Consider the following 20246-nt stretch of genomic DNA (forward strand, 5'->3'; position numbering starts at 1 on the left):
ATAATGGTTCAGTTTCTTTGAAGCCATTACTAAAGCCAGTGCCAATTTTTCTAAGGGTAGATACCTTATTTCTGCATCGGCCAGGGTTTTGCTTACATAGTAAACAACCCTTTGTTCCCTTTTTTCTTCTCGGATTACCATTGCGCTTACTGCATGTTTTAAAACCGCTAAGTACAAAAACAACTCCTTCCCAGGTTCTGGATTTGAAAGAACTGGAGCTGTGGTCAAATACTTCTTCAAGTCGGCCAGGGTGACCTCGCATTCTTCTGTCCATAAAAAAGCTGTGGCTTTCTTCACTAAGTTGAAGAAAGGTTTGCATTTGTCTGAGCTTCTGCTTATGAACCTATTCAGGGCTGCGGCCCTTCCAGTCAACATTTGTACCTGTTTTGCCGGCGTCGAGCTCTTTAATTCCAAGATGGCCTTAATTTGATCTGGGCTGGCCTCAATGCCCCTTCTAGTCACCAAGTATCCTAAAAACTTACTAGATCCCTGTCACGACCCAAACCCGCCAATATGAGTTTAGCACCGTAACCGGCCAGTAATCCGAGATTACCGAAGGCCTGCTTAACAGTAATACAGTAATACAGAGTACAGGGGCTGGCGGAAGCCAATACAGTAAATAAACAATGTCCAATGAGCTGTGATAATCTGCATGCAAAAAGGCTTTTCACTCAAATATATACACAGTCAGACAAAACAGTATGTACATATATATAATCATTCAGTCAGGGACCTAATCCCTATTAAACAGTACAGTAACAGTCTATACAGTTATGCAAAATAGATACAGAGACAGACGGGGAAATTAAAAACACCCCTAAGCCGTAACTTGACAGGCTCGGAACCTCGCATTGAGGCACATAGGTTGGCTCGACAAAACTGGAGTTTACCCCGACGCTTCTAGCTGCGGTCTGGTGCCTGTACACCTACATATATATATGAGCAGTGAGCTAAAGCCCAGTGAATAACACAATGCGTAAAGGGGTTAAGAATGAATGTCCTTACAGTAATGAAAATAATTCATTAAATCAGTGTTTCAATCGTTTAGTCAGTGCAGTCATATGTGGTACATCCATTAGCATAACAGTACAGTAAACAGTAGGTCTAAAAAGACCGAGCAGTAAATGATGGCCATCAGTCAGTAACAGTAGTGGTTCCAACAAGGGAATCGACAGAGATCTCTGTAACAGTATCAGTAACCAGTAGTTGCTAAGGATGCCACAATACAGTTCAGAATATAGGACATACATTCATTCAGTTAACAGTAATCAGTTCAGAAAGCAGTACAGCTCAATTGTTCAGAAGATAATCATTTTGAACATATCTTACACAGATGTTACTCACAGAGTTCTGGGCTACAGTAAAGCTAGAGCGCGTCCCCAGTCGCCAACCCTACACAGTTACAGATTAACACACACTAAGCTACACAGTTGGGAAAGATAACAGCTTAATCCCTAATGCCTCGGTGTGTTTCTACTTCTATATCCTCCTTACTCCTTAAGATGTCTTAAACTAGGCCTAAGGATGCCTAGAATGAGATGAGGATGTAAAGATGCACTTTTTAAAAGCATTTTCAGACTTTTCGAAAAACAGGGGTCACGCTCGAGCGTAGGTTACTTCGCTCGAGCGGACATGCAGACAAAGGTTTCCGCTCGAGCGTAGGCTTACTCGCTCGAGCGTTCTGCAAAACAGAACAAAAGTGCTGGATAGGCGAAAATCACGCTCAATTGGGCGCTCGACACCCGCTCGAGCATGAGACACAATGTCCCGCTCGAGCGTCAATTAATCCGCTCGAGCGGACTTCAAAACAGAACAAAAATGCTGTGAGGATGATTTCCACGCTCGAGCGCCAGTCACCCCGCTCGAGCGTGAGTCCAAATTCTGGAAATTCCAGATTTGAACCTCAAGCTCAAAACCAAGTTTTAAACCATAAATTTCGATCCTCTTGGGCCAATTTTCCAGAAAACACATCAAAACTCATAGTTTAACATGATTCAAAGCTCAATTTGTAAAATCAAAGCCCAAGGGTGTTTCAAATAAATCCAATTCGAAACCAATTTTCATGAACATGCAAGAAACATGACATGCATGGATTTAAATCATTTCAGAGCTTCATTTTGATGCTCTAAGGAGCCAATTGTTCCAAAAACAAGATGAAAACATGGACTTAACATAACTATGAGCATGCATGTGACAATTCTCTTGGAATCAACTCAAAATTCAATAGTATAGGCATGCATGCATGAATTAAGCTAAAATTCAACAAGTAAGAGCCATAACTTGGCTCAAGGCTTCAATTTGCTGTAAATCATGCAAGAATTATTCAGTTTACTTATCAGTCATAATCAGTTCATTTTAACGGTAATCAGTAGTTTATCGGTAAACAGTAGCGAGGGTTGTTACAATCCCACTCCAAATGCACACTTCGCTGCATTGAGTCGGAGCTGATATTTTTTAAGGATGTCAAAGACTGCTTTCAGGTCGGCCAAATGACCTTTAGGTCCCTTGGTCTTCACGACCATGTCGTCAATGTAAACTTCCACCATTCCGCCAATCAGGTGTTTGAACATCTTGGTTATCGTCTTTGGTAAGTTGCTCCTGCGTTTTTCAACCCAAAATGCATCACTTTGTAGCAGTATAGCCCTTTTGGGGTGATAAACGCAGTCTTCTCCTCATCTGGGGGATGCATGGCTATCTAATGGTATCCCTTGTAGGCATCCAGGAAGCTCATCCTTCCATATCCCGAAGTGGCATCTACCAGCTGGTCAATCTTGGGTAGAGGAAAACTGTCTTTGGGACAGGCCTTGTTCAGGCTGGTAAAGTCCACGCAGACCCTCCATTTACCATTTTTTTTCTTCACCACCACTGTGTTTGATAGCCATGTCAGGTAATTTACCTCTCGAATGGCCCTGGCCTCCAGAAGTCTGTCTACTTCCTCTTTCACGGCTTCGACATGTATCAACGTCAGTCTTCTTGCTCGTTGGATTACGGGTTTTGCCGACCTATCAACGTTCAGTTTATGGCAAGTGACCTCGGGGTCAATGCCAAGCATTTCGTAAGGCGTCCAAGCAAACACCTCAATATTTGCTCTCAAAAAAGCTTCAAACTCTTTTTCCTCTTCTTCAGCTAAGCCCGAGCCAAGAAGAAATAAGCGTTCTTCATCCCCCTCTTGGACGAGGATTTTCTTCAGTGCTTCTTCACTTTTCTCGGCTGGCTCTTTGCCGACATCCTCTAAGACCTCCACGTCCTCGCCTTTGATCTTTGCCTTCTCTGGTTCTCATACGCTGCAGGTGGATTTCATTGCTGCCATGGAGCAATTCTTTGCCTGCAGCTGATCTCCTCTATCCCATGTTCTGTTGGGAACCGCAATAGTTGATGCAATGTTGAGGGAACAGCCCCCATCGCATGCAACCACGGCCTTCCCAAGATGATATTGTAAGGGGAGGGTGTGTCGATTACGGTGAACTCTATCTTTATCTTCTTGGTGCCAGCCTGCACTTTCAAGCTTGTCGTTCCCAGTGGCCATGTCGGCGTTCCATTGAACCCAACCATTGGGCTATCGGATTGTTCCATATCGTCTGGGTGAAGGCCAAGCTCCTTGTAACATCTGACGTACATGATGTCACAAGAGCTGCCTTGGTCTATTAAGATGCGCTTCACTTGGCATTTCCCAACCTGGAGGGATACTACCAAGGCATCGTTATATGGATGATACACCATCTCAAGGTCGGCTTCAGTAAAGGACACTACTGGTCCTTGGCACTCCTCTGCCCGATGTCTCTTCTCCCCGACTTGGTAGACATGCTGCAAGTGCTTTACCTTCTGAGTCTCCCCCGTAATTTCGTTCTCGTTGACCTTTGAGTGAATTACATTAATTACCCGAGGTCCTCCTGTCTGAGGTTGCTGTGCTAGGGGAGGCGGGGCTGCTGGTGCCTGAGGTAGTCTTGCCTGTTCTTCCCTTGTCCTGGCCTCAGCGACAAGGTCTCTCAGATGGCCTTGTCTCACCAGGTCCTCTAAGTGTGTTTTCAGGGCTCTACAACCCTGAGTCATGTACCCATCTTAATTGTGGTAAGCACAATGTTTGCCAAGGTTTCTTCCCATAAACTCTCCTGGTGCTCTTACTGGCGTTCTGAAATAGGGTTGGTTCCGAATTTTATCCAGAACTTTGTGAATTGGAATTCGGAACACAGTCGTAACTGCTTGTGTAGCCCTCAGTCCTATCTCTTGCTTGCTGGATACATTGTTACCTCGGTCTCGCTTCGGCGAGCCATTTCCTTTTTCTTGTTTTGCCTCCTTAGTCCCCGATGTATCTTCCTCGGCTCTGGCATACTTCTCGATTCTCGCCATGAGCTCTTCCATGCTTTTTGGCAATGTCTTTGCCAAAGATTTTCGTAGTGGATAGTCGTATTTTAGGCCATTCTTGAAAAATACGACCGCCACCTCTTGATTACACTCTGGTATTCGGTTGAACACTTCAAAGTACCTTTTTGCATAGGCCCTAAGGCCTTCATCCTTACTGATCTTTAGAGCCATCAATGCGTCCACCCTTAATGGCTGCAGCTTGTTTGTCATGAACCTAGCCACAAACATCTCGGTCAGGCCTTCCTAGGTCTTCACACTACCCTTTGGTAGTTTGTGAAACCAATCTGATGCTATCTCCCCGAAGGATGAGGGGAACACTTTGCAGAGCAACGACTCGTTCCCACTATACAATGCCATTGAGTTCAAGTATAATCCAACGTGGAAGTTGGGGTCTGACTTACCATCGTATATTTGGAACTTCGGCATACTGAATCTCTTTAGCGCCTCAAATTTGTCCAATTCCAATGAGAATGGTGTTCTCAACTTATCAGGGGAGGTTACCTCGGCATCGGCATTCTGTTGCTTCCCCTTGAGGTAATCTCTCAAGTCCTCCTTTGTCTGCCCAGGAGCTCGGCTATCTCCCGACTTCAGTCTTTTCAGCATACTACTCTCAGCTTCGTTGTGGGCCCTTTTTGACCTTTCTCCATGAGTTGTGTCGAAGCACAGCTCCTCCTTTGAACGTGCTGATGTTCTCTTGGGTCTGCTTCTTTAGTGCGATGTGTCCTTCGTGACTCTTCTCTCATCGACTCTCCTCGTCCGACCTCCCTGGAAGGCCAGTGAGAGTGTTTCTCGCTTCTGGTGTGCTGAGGGGCTATTGGGATTGGTTTCTGCCCTCCCTTCTAGGCATTGGCCGCTGGAATTGGCGTGTCCTGCAGCGGGAATGGTGGCTGCATGACGTTATTTTGCATCATAAAATTGACGACTGATTGCAGGTCTTTCAATTTGTTTGCCATCTCTCTCACCTCTTCGTCCCTCCACATGCATCTATCATTCCATACCTGGAAGTCGTCCTCGTTGTAGTATCTGCTCCGATCTGGTTTCTTTGGCACGTCGCCATCCTGGCCAACGTCTTTTTTGTCGTGATTCTGGTTCTAAGTCTCTTCGTTGCGGCTATCTTCCTCCACGTTTGGGTCAACGTGTTTACCACTCCCAGCAGAGATTTCGTCCCCAACCTTATCTTTTTGTTCGTCACTAGCCATCTATTCTCTTTTTTTTCCCACAGACGGCGCCAAATTATGTGAGTGATTTTCTGACCACACTGCCAACTTAGTATTCAACTGGAGAGTACTGGCAGAATAGATGACACCTGGCTGACCTGCAACAGAAAGAGAAGATTCCGGCGGTGGCTCGTCTACCCGGGGGCACTCCGACGATTAAGTCATTATAATATCTCTCAAAGATCACCAATTGCTAAACTCACTGTTCTGAGTACCTTAGACCCATTGGGGTTGCCTCTCTTTTATAGTTAATTCAATCCTAGCCCCTATAGAAGCCTAGTTTCAATAGACTTCTGCTCAGTGCTTATCCTGGACTCTTCAAGAGATAAAGATAAACTCCCTAAAAGCTTTATCTTTATCCAGGTTGAGTCCCTCTTCATTCTAGGACTCTTGTCCCTTATCCGCTTATCTCGGATTCCGATATCTTCGGAGATAACCTCGGCCTAGCCGAGATCACCTCGGCGTTATGATCAGGACATGTGGCACCTCGGCTGACACGTCGCTGTCACCTTGGCCACGTGTTGGTACTCTGAAAATGTATCCCCACAATAAGCAAACTTTTTTTAAAATTCAAATAAAAAAATTAATTATTAACCGAAAATAACATTAATCAATTTTTTTAACTGAAAGTATTACAAAGGCAATAATTTTTTTTTCAAAATAAATATTCAATTACTGATTTAAAATAACTTTTGATTGTATATTTGGTTCGAATTTTTTTAAAATATTTTTCAGTTAAAATATTTTTATATTTTTAATAATTACTATCACAAATTATTTTCTATTTATTGTATTGTTATTTTCAAATAAATGGCCAAAAAAATTATCAGGCATTATCTATGTGGGAATCAAACAAAAATTAAAATATTATTTTGTTAGCATCTACACAGTGGGTGTTTGGGAAGTGGATATTTTTGTAGGTTTTTTTAGTTGTAGGATATTATTAGAGAAATTTTTTTTTTGTGCTTGAGAAGATAGTTGATTTTTTTTAGGGGTGAGCATGGTCCGGATTGGAATAAAACTAGGACCAATCCGTTATCTACGGTTCCTGAAAAATTGGAATCAATTCAATCCGTTTAAATCGTGGAACCAATCCAAATCAATCCATTTAAACACGGATTAGATCGGTTTAGGACCACGGATTTACATAATTAAATAACAAAAAAATATATATAACACTTTAATTTTATAAAAATATAAATATACCACCAAATTAGTTTTACAATAGCAACATGTCTTTTCATAATAGCGACAAACTGTTCTGGAATTTAACCAACCACAAGGAAACTAGTTCTACCATAAGTATTTAGACCATTACAAATTAACACTAAAAACTAGCAAACAAAAGTAATAAAAGAAGATACTATGCAAGTTTATGTTTTGATTTAAGTTTTATATGAAATAAGAGAAGATATTATGCATGAGAGTGTATATTGGATCGGTTCTAATCCGGAACATGGGGTTCAATTCGGAACCAATCCGTGAACTATGAATTTTTAATTTTTCAATTTGGAACCGAACCACGAATTCAAAAAATCAATCCAAACCTACTGGATTGGACTGGATTAGATCGGATTACGGATTTCACAGATTCTTTACTCAGCCCTAGTTTTTTTTTGGTTAGATGTGATGTTTGTGAGAAAAAAAATGAAATAATTATAGGGTTTGATGTGATATTTTGTTTGGATTTATTTTTTTAAATTTTGTAACCAATTTATCTTTTAGTAAAAAAAAACAAAAAAAATCATTCCCAAACACCCCCATAGTTTACAACACAATTCAATTTTATTCAAATTTTTTTATTCACTTTCAACAAAAAATTAGTTTACAATAACACAAACACATGTATGTATGTATGAAAGAGCTACCCTAAAAAAAAAAAAAAAAAATTATAGCGCTCAACCGGCCGAACATCCGGGAGATGTCCCATAGACTCAAAAAATTTAAAAAACTGCATGAAAATGTGAGAGTTTTGCGTTGGAAGTTTGTTTTGGAATGAGCTCTGCCAAACGTGAAACATAAATGTATTTTGAAACGTGTGGTGGAATTAATTTTAGAAAATCCTATCCAAACACTTTGTTCACGTGAAGAGGTGAAGTTGTAATTGGAAAACTGTACCAAACACAGCCAAATATTTTGCTGCTTTAACCCTTTCACTAAACAAGCATCAAATCTAAGATATCTTAAATTTTTTATCAAATTAAAAATAACTTGTGACTTTTATCTATTCACTGCGTATAATTGTTGAAGTATCAAATACTGGACGACTGGCCAAACATTCAGTCAACTGTCTCTCAAAGACTGACGAGACATCCGGTCAGTTATCTCCAAAATGACTATCTCTTTATAAAAATTTATAAAAAAATTATACTAGTCGATTGAACAACTGAATAAATCCGACTGTCCTCCAAACCGACTGATGATTTGATAAAAAATTCAAAACGCTCGGTTGAATTGAAACGTATGAAACTTTTACTCAAATTAAAAAAAAAAAATAAAAAAAAATAAAAAAATAAAAAAAAACGTGGGAGATGTCTAACACGATCGCCGACTGACTATTGGTAGCCGGAGAGACCAAAACCTCAGAGAGAGAGAGAGAAGTGCTTCAATGGCGTCCTCCTCTATCATCAAACGCTATCTATCCTCCCTCTCTCCTCCTCCACCACCACCACCACCTTCGCCGGCGGCGGCCCAAACCCTAGTCTCCACCGTCGTCTCAATCCTGAAGCACCACCGCTCCAAGTCCCGCTGGAACGAAATCCTCTCTCTCTTCCCCACCGGTTTCACTCCCTCCGAATTCTCCCAAATCACTCTCCTCCTTCGCAACACCCCCCACCTCTCTCTCCGCTTCTTCTTCTTCACTCTCCGCCACTCTCTCTGCAACCACTCCCTCCATTCCTACTCCATCCTCATCCACACCCTCTCTCGCTCCCGCCTCAAACCTCAAACCCTAACCCTAATCCAATCCTCCCTCATCCACTTCCCCGATACCAACAAAACCCCCAAAATCTTCGAAACCCTCGTCAAGACTTACCGACAGTGTGACTCCGCACCATTTGTTTTCGATCTGTTGATCAAAGCTTGTTTGAGATCGAGAAGATTCGATCAGGCCATTGAAATTGCTCGAATGCTACGGTCTAGAGGTATTTTCCCTAATGTTAGTACCTGTAATTCGTTGATTAGGTCGGTTTCGAAGTTTCGTGGGTGTTTTGCAGGGTATGATTTGTATAAACAGGTTTTTGGGTTTGATTCTGAGGTTAAGAGTAGGATTGGTGGTGTTAAGATTGTTCCCAATGTGCATACTTTTAATGTGATTATGCTTGCTTTTTATCAAGATGGTTTGATGGATAAAGTGGGAGAGGTTTGGGGTGAATTGAGCAAATTGGGGTGTGAACCGAATTCGTATAGTTATAGCATTTTCATGGCCGCGTATTGCGATGATGGGAAGATGGGGGAGGCTGTGAAGTTGTGGGAAGAATTGGTAATCAAGGGTTTGAAACATGATGCTGTGGCATACAACACCATGATTGGTGGGTTTTGTAGAATTGGAAAGGTTGGAAAGGCAGAAGAGTTTTTCAGAGAAATGGGGTTGAGTGGTGTGGAGAGTTCTTGTGTCACTTTTGAGCATCTCATTAGTGGGTATTGTCAGATTGGGGATGTCGATTCGGCATTACTGTTGTATAAGGATATGTGCAGGAAGGGTTTGAGGCCAGAGGGTTTGACAGTTGATGTTGTTATTAGAGGACTTTGTGGGGAGAAGAGGGTTTCTGAGGCTTTGGAGTTTTTGGGAGTTGCAATGAAAAATCATGAGATTGCACCGAAAAGGAAGAGTTACGAGTTTCTAATAAAGGGATTATGTCAAGAGGGAAGGACGGAAGAAGCATTGAAGCTTCAGGCAGAGATGGTAGGGAAAGGTTTTGAGCCGAATTCAGAGATTTATAGCGCATTCATTGATGCAAATACAAAACAAGGGAATGATGAACTAGCAGGGATGTTGAAGAAGGAAATGGCAGAAACTCAAATGCCCAAGAAACAAGAATAGCTGATTTTGTCCCTCAGCATTGTGAGGTACCTTTGTTTTGGGTTCAGATTGCTACAATCCTAAATGTATGATTTCATTTTATGTAACATGAATTGGTGTGCATTCTGAAAGTTTGTTTTCTTGCCTTTGTACATGGTAGAAATTTGAGCCCTTGCCTAATCATTCCTTTTGCAGAGAGGCGGGAACACATCTTTCTTGACATACAGCTTGCTGTATGGTGAGAATTATTTTGGGAGCAGGCGCAACTACTGTAAGTTGGATTTTGCTCCTAGGTAAGTAAATACAAAATCTGGTGAAAGATGCAAAATTCAACTTTAGGGCTTTCCCTTCTGAAATGAAAGTTTGTATGCAATTTTTATTTTTTTGTTTCCTACTAAGTAATCCATCCCATTTGCATAATGACATGTATAGTTTATCTAGGAATTCTGAACACTTGATCAAAATTGGCTTACATTTTAGTAAATTGATCGAATTTGTTTAATCCTTTAAGGGCAGATTTAACAGTTGATTACTTGTTTTGAAATCCTCATTGTGAACCAAGTCAACCTTCCACTCAAAGGTAAAAAATGCTTTGTCATTCCATGTCTTTGATTTCATTGCCTACTCATTCCTCTTATACAAGCTGAGAATGTAACTTTCTTTCTGTATATATACAGGTAGATTTTTTGTGAGTTCTCTTAAGAGAAGACATAACTACCTTAAATTGAAGTTTTGAACAGGTACTTCAAATTTAGCCTACTTTTGCTACTTCACTAGTTGATTTGAACTGCATTCCTATGAACATCACTATATGTTATTGTTCTACTCAGCCATGAAACATTCTATATCAATTTGTTCAACAGTCCCTGAGGAAATGTTCATACCATTATTGGAAAAATCGTTTTTGACATTTTGAAACATATATATTGACTTTAGGTGCTTTTATGATCATATGTCCAAAATTTAGAAGAGGTTTTGAGAGAGAAATCTCATAAATAAGATTAATACTGTTATAATTTTTTCCTCTTTTGACAGATTTAACCCAATCCATAGGAAGGGAGCCCTCACTAGAGTAAAAGTGGCCTCCACACCCACTCTACAACAAGGGTCTTAGGCCCCGTTTGTTTGGAGATTTAGAGGAGGAATTGAGATTGGTAGTGATGTGGGATCCACTAACATTGTGTTTGTTTTGAGAGATGATGAGGAAATTGATAGTGAGCTCCGGATTATGAGTCCCCTTAGAGAGGAGATTCGGATGGGCCTCCAAGACTTGGTATTAGAAAAATAGTCCGCCGAACTAGAAATTTTTTATTTTTTATTTATTTTTATTTTATTTTTTGCATGTTGGGTATTTTTTTTTTTTGACGTTAATGTTTAATTTTTTGTATTTTTTGTTAAGTAAAAATCATTATTTTTTTTGGAAATTTTTTATTTTATTTTTTAATTTTTTTTACATGTTGGGCATTTTTTGTAAAACATTAATGTTTAATGTTTTTTATTTGTTTTATTTGTTTTATTATTTTATATAAAAAAAATTAAAAATTCCTACACTAACAACTATTATCAAAATAAACATAATTTTACTTAATTTCCTCACTATCAATTCGCTTACTAATAATCTCTTCACTATTAATTTTCTCACTATAAATTCCCTCTATTCTATCTTTGAAAGTAAATGAGGCCTTAGGTTTTGCGACAGGAGTACAGCGTAATCTTTTGTTGTACTCCGAAAAAAGTTGCAGCCCCTTAGTATTGAATCTAGACATCTTGCTTGGAGGTAGGGCAAAGAACTGCTGGACCATGGTTGAAAAATTATTGATTGGTCCTGGGGTGTTACATGTCGGTATTCTTCACCAATCACAACTCATTATGTCCATTCATGTTTTTCAATTGCCTAACATAAAATCGTGAGTCTCACTTCTTTCACCCATCACAATATATGTGGAGTGCCACGTGACGCTACACTTAGACCAACCAATTACTTCTCCTGGTGGTCCTCTTTGTTATAGTTTGATTGATAGATGTTCTGTCTTTACTGATGATATTCATATATTTGGTTTCCATGGCCAGCTGTTTTCGGGGAAATGTCAATTTTTGGGTGAAGCTTCTTGCTGTTGGTTGGTTATAGAAGGAGGAGATTGGAAGTAATAATACCATATTATTATGACGAGGAGGAATTCATACCTTTTCCTGCTCTCTCTCTCCCTCTCCCTCTCCCTCTCCCTCTCCCTCGCGTTGTCAGTCAGTCGGTTAACTACCAAATTGACTTGTAACAATTAGATCTGTGAAGAATCAGAAGGGTAATCCTAGCCAATCTTTTTCTTTTTTTTATTTTTCATTTTTGGCAATGCAAGATCTCATGTCTTTAACATGGGTTATCAGTTATTATTGGAAAAAGTAAAAAGAGTTACTGAATATATTTTCCCATAATTTTTTGTTGTAATGTTGTAACTCAATAGAAAATGACAAAAGGCTCCCTGGGCAAGTGACAAGGCTCCCCAAATGATACATTTTGAGGCAAATCTAGGCTTGTTTGGTTTTGTTTTCATTTTTCAAAAACATAATATAACGCTTGACAAACTATTTTTGATAATTATTTTCATTTCTTTTTCTTTCTAAAAACTGTTACTTCGAAACACCAAAAGAATTAAATTTCAAATTTCCAGAGAATTTATCATACCAAAATGATGACTATATGAATAAAATAGATGTTTTAAATTATTATTATTATTGTTGTTACTAAAAACATGTAAAACCAAAATAAAAATAATCCCATAGATGTCATTTTTGGTTAAAAACAGAGCTTAGATTAAATAGAAGAGAGTATACTCGTTAGGGATTCCTGATCTGTCTAGCACCATCATCATACAACTAATTCAATACCCATGTATTTCTCCTCTTAATTCCAAGACGGATTGAACAGATTGAAATTGCCATGTCAAGTGTGTCCTTTTCAGTCTGGTAAAGTCAATTGAGGATTTTCTTTTTTTGTTCTTTTTCTTTTGATGGGGAGGAATTGTTGATGGTAAGATTGTGGGTTTCTAGCTTCATAAATGTCAATAATGATAAGCACCTTACAATGTTCTGAGGCATACAGAGCCTGAATTTGAATTTCATGCGTAGGACTACTGATTAACCACATGTTCAGTCTTTGTACCAAACATAATAAAAAATGAGTACATTGTGTCCCGTACCAAACATGAAAATAAAAATGATTTGGAAAAGGCAAACTTAAGATGAAACAGAATTCAATCTTTCACTGGCATGAGATTTAGAGTAAGATTTAAAAGAAAAGGAAAAAAAGAAAAAAACAAAGAAAAAAAAAAAGAGAGGAAGATATATTAAGCTAATGATCATCTCCCAGTCCCAGCATTCCTTCACTACCCGGCAACCAAGCCAACTGCACAAAAAGAACACACCATAAGAAAGGAAAAACTAAAAACAACTTAGATAAAATAATGTCAAACACGGAGAAAGAAATTTCTCGTGTTAATAAAGCGAAGAAGAAGAAGAAGAAGAAGAAGAAGAAGAAGAAGAAGAAGAAGAAGAAGAAGAAGCAGAGAAAATTAATAAACAAATATAAATATAAAAATAAAAAAATTGACTTATGCTAAAATAGTGAAGGTCTGAAAATTACAACAATGCAAAGAAGAAAATGCTAAAACAGCTGTACATGAATATGATTTAAAATCAAACATCACAAGTGACCCAGTGTCCTTGCTGCTTGCCCATTCAACCACATAATGAATTACTTTAATTAGATATGCTTTGTGTTCAAAATAGACCAATCTTTGATATGCTTCGTGTCTAATGTCAACAAATACATCAAGATTGTGTTTGGATAATGGACTTGAGTAGAGATTTAGAAAAGAATAAAAAAAATGCGACGAAAATATGACTGAGATATAAAGTTTTTTTCCCTTTCCAAATTCCTATCTAAATTCACAATCCAAACAAACACAACACAAGGCAAGGTTGTGTTTCAACCTAGGAGTTGGGTAAAGGTTTGTGGAGGGAAATGTAAATGAAACAAAAGTTAATTTTTTCCTCTATTCCCTAACATTTTCCTTTCTCTTTCCAAGGACACAAATATATATACACATATATGTATGTATTTACATGAGTTACGAAAATAAATTAAAAAGTTAGGTTTTGTCCTAACATACACAACCAATATTTTCTTTACAAATTGAATATTCAATTATGCACTAATGCCATTAGGATTAAAATAATAAAAATAACGATTGTGTTTTATGAAAAAAGCAGGTGACTCCTAAAACATAGACTCCAAATTTACCCACCACAATGATGTAAACTACTCAATGTCAGTTATTGATTGGTTTAAAAATCAACTACTTACAAACCAATGCCCCTGACACATTATTAGGGATCATGTTTTAGGGATCTCAATGTGCCAAATGCTTTTCAAAAATTATAAGAAAGTAATTTAAGTTCTGGATACATGATAAACACATATCCACAAGTATTCAAATATCAATATCATATATGAATACAATATGGTTAAGACTTGCTTGTTGAATTATATGTGTTGCACAACCATTCACTCAAGCAGATTAAGTGCACTACATAACAGTATTTTTAATATAATTTACCAATGCCTATCCACACAAATAAACAATTTGAGTATAATGCGATGTATTAAAAAAAGTTTGAGAAGGAAAATTAGGCATACAAAATATTGTGATGAGGTCAATAAATTTCCAAAAATAACACTCCACACTGCGAATTTTAACAAATAGGTTACCAGATTTCTCCAATATTAATGAGTTTTAATATTTTGTTGAGCGATAAAGAAACGGATAATTGATGAGAAATTCCATATTTATGCCTGTATGCTGTCCTCCTCTTCACTATGCTCAACCATCACCCCAATGGCTTAACCTCAAGGTAAGCAAGGTTGTCCAAATTGATCAGGCCAATAGTTTCGACTAGACCACCAACACTTCTGAGGTCGTTTAGTGGCAGCAAGCTACAGATTTTAGTCTACCAAATAAAAGATGCTATTTAGTTGACGTTCCTGTTAACTTAGGCTTACCCATTTTCTTGTAAATGTTTAGAAGCAAAGCAACAAAAATGTAAATTACTCTTCACTCGAACTCTTATCATCAAACACCTCCCTCTTCCCCAAAATTGGGACTCCTCTCGCCCTCCCCCCTCAAGTCAATTAGATCTCTTCACAAAAACATATTAGTTGTTATTAGGTTTTCTAGAGTGATTGATGTCCTCCCAAAAACTGGTATCCATTTCTGTTTTTGTTTTTGGTTTTCAACACTAAATTCACTGGACTTCATGGATTCTGGATAAAAGTGATTGGTGGCTTTCTTTTAAGCAAGAAATAATAGAGGCCACTAGAATTTACGAAATAGGAGGAGAAATTATATCCATTTTTTTATTATTAAGTACTTACAAGGTTATTGAGCCTATTTGTCATATAAAAGTTTTAGAATTTATAAGATGAGTTTATTTTTCTAACATGATATCTGTATATCCCATACTCACATTATTACAAAATAAGAAAAACAGAATCCATATATTCTCTCTATTCCTCATCCTCCATTCTTCTTACTTCACTTTATTTATGCTATGTTTGATTGGGAGATTTGGGAAGAGATTTGGAAATGAAAAAGGAGAAGGTGCTTGAAATTAGGTGAGATGTAGGAATATTTTATGCTCATTTTACCTACCTTTTCTATTTTTCTTTCCAAATCCCTTCACAAATCTCCCAATCAAACACAAACTTAGGTAATTTTTAAGTTTTACAATATCAGGGTATTTTTTGATATCTCAGATCAGGATTGACACACAACACAAGGACACAAATCAAATACAAAATTCACAAAACACCAAATTGATCAGCATCAATCCAATACACACCAACAACAAACATGTATTTAGGGTTTACCTGATAGAGGATTAGAAGTCGAGCTTGAGTTCTTCTTTGTGGTCAGAGAAGTAGTATAGGATGTAAGGGGTGATCCGAACCACGGCGACCCAAGCTCCGAACATGGCAACGTGTGTCCTCAGCTGCTTCAGAGCCATCTCTTTGTCTGGTTTCCTCGCGAACATTGATGGAAACATCCTTGCTCTTGCTCAAACCCTAGATCTTCTCTCTCTCTCTCTCTCTCTCTCTCTTTATATATATATATATGCTATGCAATGCTCGCTGGGCTTGGGTCGTAGGTCTTGGGCCGAGTTTAAAACAGTTTACGAAGCGTCTGTCTAATGATATTTTATTACTTGTTTACTACTATTTTATTTTTTTAGATTATGCTTTGTTTGGGAATCCTTCATTTTAGTCAAAAAATTAAAAAATTATTAAATTAGTCAAAAAGTCAGCAATTCATACCCAAAAGTCAAAAATTCTATTTTCTCTCTATTTTTTACACATCTTTTCGTAAAAAGTCAAAAAATCATCCCAAATATATTAATTTTTTTATCTCATATTTTAGCTAAATAATCAAAAAATAACTAAATTAGCTTATTTCTAAATGAGGCCATGTAAAAATTTAGCCAACCTATGAATAGTTACTCAAATTATTGTCATCCAATGACTTTTTTTCTTCTTCTCTTTTCGTTTCAACAATGTTACAAAGGTGTAAAAATATTTAAAGAAAAATACATTAAAAAAATGTGTAACTCAGAATTTTCTTAGATGTGGTCCCATATTATATCAAAATTAAATTTAAATAATAAATATCATTTTTTGTGTTTTTTTTTTTTTTGTGTTTTTTTTGGGTACAACTGCTCTTTCATTTTGGAGATGATGCACAGGTACTAAACAACAACAGGCTATGTAGTTGCTTCAAAAAAGAAGAAAAGAAAAAAAAAAAAAATCACTTGCACATGAATTTCTCTTCATTTCTTTCTCATTTTATCTCTATTTTTGTAAAATAATCAATTTGAGAGTACAAAAAAAAAAAAAAAAATCACAAAATCAAACATACATGTGCGACAAAGCCTTTTTTACTCATTTTATCTCTATTTTTGTAAAATAATCAATTTGAGAGTACAAAAAAAAAAAAAAATCACAAAATCAAACATACATGTGCGACAAAGCCTTTTTTACTCACGTTTGTGAAAATTCATTTATACTAAAACAAACTATGAATTCCAATTTCTAGAAATAATTATTTAGTAATCCACAAACATTATATTAATATTAGCAGTCATGCAATTATATGATGATGTAACATTCAGTCGAGTTGAGCCAATGCACCAGGAATTACCAAATTACTTGTCCAACTTCAAATTTACGATGCTGAACAAAATAGAAGCAACATTTAGGTAAAAGTGGTACCTAGATATGCACCCCAAATTATTGTTCATATGTACCCCATTTAAGAAATTCGTTAAGGACCTATAGAGACATAATATACCATGTTTAATAAATCCATTAAGGTCTCAATTGGGAATAGGTTATTTTAATAATTTTTTATTTTTTTGATTAAAATATGAGATAAAAAAATTTAAAGAATTTTTTTTTTAAGATCCCTATTATTAAGATTTTATAGGATAAAGAACATTCAATATTTTCATAATAATTAGGGTCTCTCAACATTTTACTAGATAAATTTCACTGAGTGTGTTTGGGTGTTCATGTTTGGAATTTCTCTGGACACATCAGAATCCCTGTAGAATTTCTCTGAGTATGTTTGTATGTTTGTGTGTTTATTAAAAGTTGGAGAGGGATGCTAAACCAATTTTTTCTATTTTAAGATCCCTGGTATTAAGATTTTATAGGATAAAGAAATGCAATATTTTCATAGTAGTTGGGATCCCTCAACATTTTTCCAGAGAAATTTTGATTCAGAGAAATTTTGAAACTAGAGAAATTTCAAACCCAAAGAAATTTCACTGAGTGTGTTTGTGTGTTCATGTTTGGAATTTCTCTAGACACATCAAAATCCTCTTAGAATTTCTCTGAGTGTGTTTGTGTGTTCATGTTTAGAATTTCTCTGGGCTTTTCACTAAATGCATCACAATCCCATAGTGCTTGAGAAAATTCACACAGTGACCATAACTAGAGAAAATTTATACAATTACCACAACTAGAGAAAATTCACCTAGTGATCACGACCAGAGAAAATTCATACAGCCAAAAAAAATTCACATAGTTTCCACATCCAGAGAAAATTCATACAACCAGAGAAAATTCAAACTAGATAAATTTCGCTGAGTGTGTTTGTGTGTTCATATTTGGAATTTCTCTGGACACATCAGAATCTCCTTAGAATTTTTCTGAGTGTGTTTGTGTGTTCATATCTATTTTCACTGAAATTTCTCTAAACACATCACAATCCCATAATATTTGAGAAAATTCACATAGTGACCATAGCTAGAGAAAATTCGTACAGTGACCACCACTAGAGAAAATTTACAAAATTACAAACAGTGACTACAACCAGAAAAAATTCACATAGTAATCACAGCTAGAGAAAATTCATATTGCCAAAGAAAATTCTCACAGTTCCCACATCTAGAGAAAATTCAAATCAAAGATATTTGGCTAAGTGTGTTTGTGTGTTTATGTTTGGAATTTCTCTAGACACATCAGAATCCCCTTAGAATTTCTTTGAGTGTGTTTGTGTGTTCATGTTTAGAATTTCTCTGGACATTTTTTCTCTAGACACATCACAATGCCATAGTATTTAATAAAATTCACACGATAACCACAGCCAAATAAAATTTATACAGTGACCACAGTTAGAGAAAATTTACAAAATTACAAATAGTGACCACAAATCAGAAAAAATTCACATAGTGATCACAACCAGATAAAATTCACACAGCTAGAGAAAATTCATACAGTCCAAAGAGAATTCATACAGCCAGAGAAAATTCATACAACTAGAGAAAATTCATACAGTTTCCACATCTAGAGAAAATTCACACAATCTAAAAAAATTTCAATCTGATTCTTGAGCTGCACTGTTGATGGAATCGGTGTTGTCCACCCAGGCCATATCTACATATCCCACATCGATGGCGTTGATGATTCCTCTAACAAACTCACCAGAGAAGTCGCCGCTTTTGGCCTCTTGGAACCACCGCTTTACGTAGTTTAACACCACTGTTGACAACGGCGCTGTGCGGTTGTTCTCTTTATCATCGTTGTAGCTTCTTCTGCCATTCTTCTTCTTCTTCTTCTTCCTTTTCTTCCAACCTCTATTCGCTGCCAATTTTGATGAGTTTAGTGCTTTTTGGACCTAACTACTGTTGTAGATTTAGTTGTTGATGCTCTTGTTTGTGTATATATATATTGTTGGCTACATATTTTGTACAGGCCAATCACAATTTAACATGTGGCAGGATGAGGGCAATACGGAAGACAATTCAAATCCTAAATCGTAATCACACACGTGGCAGTTAGTATTGGTTATTGTGGATCTGCATAGCACTGAATCAGCAAAGAGATGCAAGATGACGCGGCTTTAACAGGTACTCATATATTTAAATTCAAAATTATGAGGGAAGCCTAACTGCAGACATGGCGTAGTGGAGCTAACTGTGAGGAAACATGGTCAGCGATCATGGAGGGATGATTCGACGGTTAGAAACTCATTTTGACGGTTATCATTGAGAAGTATAAATAACAGAGAAGGCCCGAAAAGAAGCCCCCAGACTCAGATTCAAAAACCAGTTTTTATCTACTTTATTTTCCTTCCAGTTTTTACATTTCTTTACGTTTATGTACTTCAAATTCCTGCACTGCACTTCGTTCATAAGAGTAGTTTCAAGTAGCTTGTTATTGTAAACTTTTACGAGGCTGAATTGGATTATTGTAAGTCTTTCATTTTTACTTAATGAAATGCTACAATTGTTCTTCATTTAAATCGTTGTTTGCTTAATTCTCCTAAACAAAGCCACCAATAAAAGTCATCTTCGTTGAGGCTAAAAGAACTAAAACATAATCGTCTGATAACTGGTTGGCAATTAATCTTCTGTAAGTACTGATTGATCCTTGCTGGCATGCTTAAAATTACAATAATAACCTTCGAAAGCCAAAAAAGTCAACATATATTTTTGGCACGCCCAGTGGGAATAATTGAAATGGCTAGACGTAGGAGACAAGGAGAAAATGAACGCTTGGAAAAAGGCATGGAAGGAGAGGTAAAAATACCTAATCTAGAGGATAATGTAATAACACATCCTGTGGAAGCACCTGTTTTATTAGAACCTATGGTCGAACAAACCACCACTTCGGAGCAAGTACCACATGTTCAAAATATTGGACGAGGCCATGGAATTGGACCATCCACTGTTCCATCTACTCAGCCAATGAATCCATGGGGAGGCCTAGTAGATGCCATGGGACAGTAGTTAATGAACACAATAGAAAGATGAGCAATATCCTTTATGGATCGAATGAATACCCATCAACCAACTAACGCAAGGCACATAGAGGAAATTTCAAATATCCCTCAGCAAAGATTGGCTAGAGATAAACAGCCTATGCTGAGTAATGGACATACTAATGGTCAAACTAGTAATCAAAACTATGAAAGACCATCACCTCAGTCTTGGTATGAGCCTCTTTCAAGGCCTGTGACAAATCAAAATGCTTCATTACTTAACAACGAAACCATGCAAATTGGTGGATTCAGGCCAATACAAGAAAATGGCAT

General features: G+C 37.2%; 1 protein-coding gene and 1 non-coding gene across 14 annotated transcripts; one reads left to right on the plus strand and one right to left on the minus strand.

The window, feature by feature from the left end:
- Positions 1–8000: 8000 nt before the first annotated feature.
- LOC114324112 (Tetratricopeptide repeat (TPR)-like superfamily protein) lies at positions 8001–19448 on the plus strand. Of its 13 annotated transcripts, none has more exons than XM_082913992.1 (5): positions 8001–9647; positions 9796–9893; positions 10117–10180; positions 10278–10340; positions 11671–12043. In XM_082913992.1, the coding sequence occupies exon 1, from the start codon at positions 8188–8190 to the stop codon at positions 9619–9621; it is 1434 nt and encodes a 477-aa protein (XP_082770118.1). In that variant the 5' UTR covers positions 8001–8187; the 3' UTR covers positions 9622–9647; positions 9796–9893; positions 10117–10180; positions 10278–10340; positions 11671–12043. The 13 variants fall into 13 exon arrangements, with proteins under 13 accessions (XP_082770118.1, XP_028127648.2, XP_082770114.1 ...); XM_082913997.1 differs by lacking the exon at positions 11671–12043 and adding an exon at positions 10636–11024 and having other exon boundaries at positions 8006–9686; positions 10112–10180; XM_082913999.1 differs by lacking the exon at positions 11671–12043 and adding an exon at positions 18931–19448 and having other exon boundaries at positions 8012–9686; positions 10112–10180.
- On the minus strand, positions 12620–15822 carry LOC114324120 (uncharacterized). Its single transcript, XR_014360733.1, has 2 exons — positions 15524–15822; positions 12620–13000 (listed from the first exon to the last, which is right to left on the minus strand). It is a non-coding gene; the product is annotated as an uncharacterized LOC114324120 (transcript).
- Positions 19449–20246: the final 798 nt, after the last annotated feature.

This window comes from Camellia sinensis, chromosome 2 (genome assembly GCF_055761805.1).
Source record: "Camellia sinensis isolate YWXY chromosome 2, ASM5576180v1, whole genome shotgun sequence".
In the NCBI taxonomy this organism is placed as follows: domain Eukaryota; kingdom Viridiplantae; phylum Streptophyta; class Magnoliopsida; order Ericales; family Theaceae; genus Camellia; species Camellia sinensis.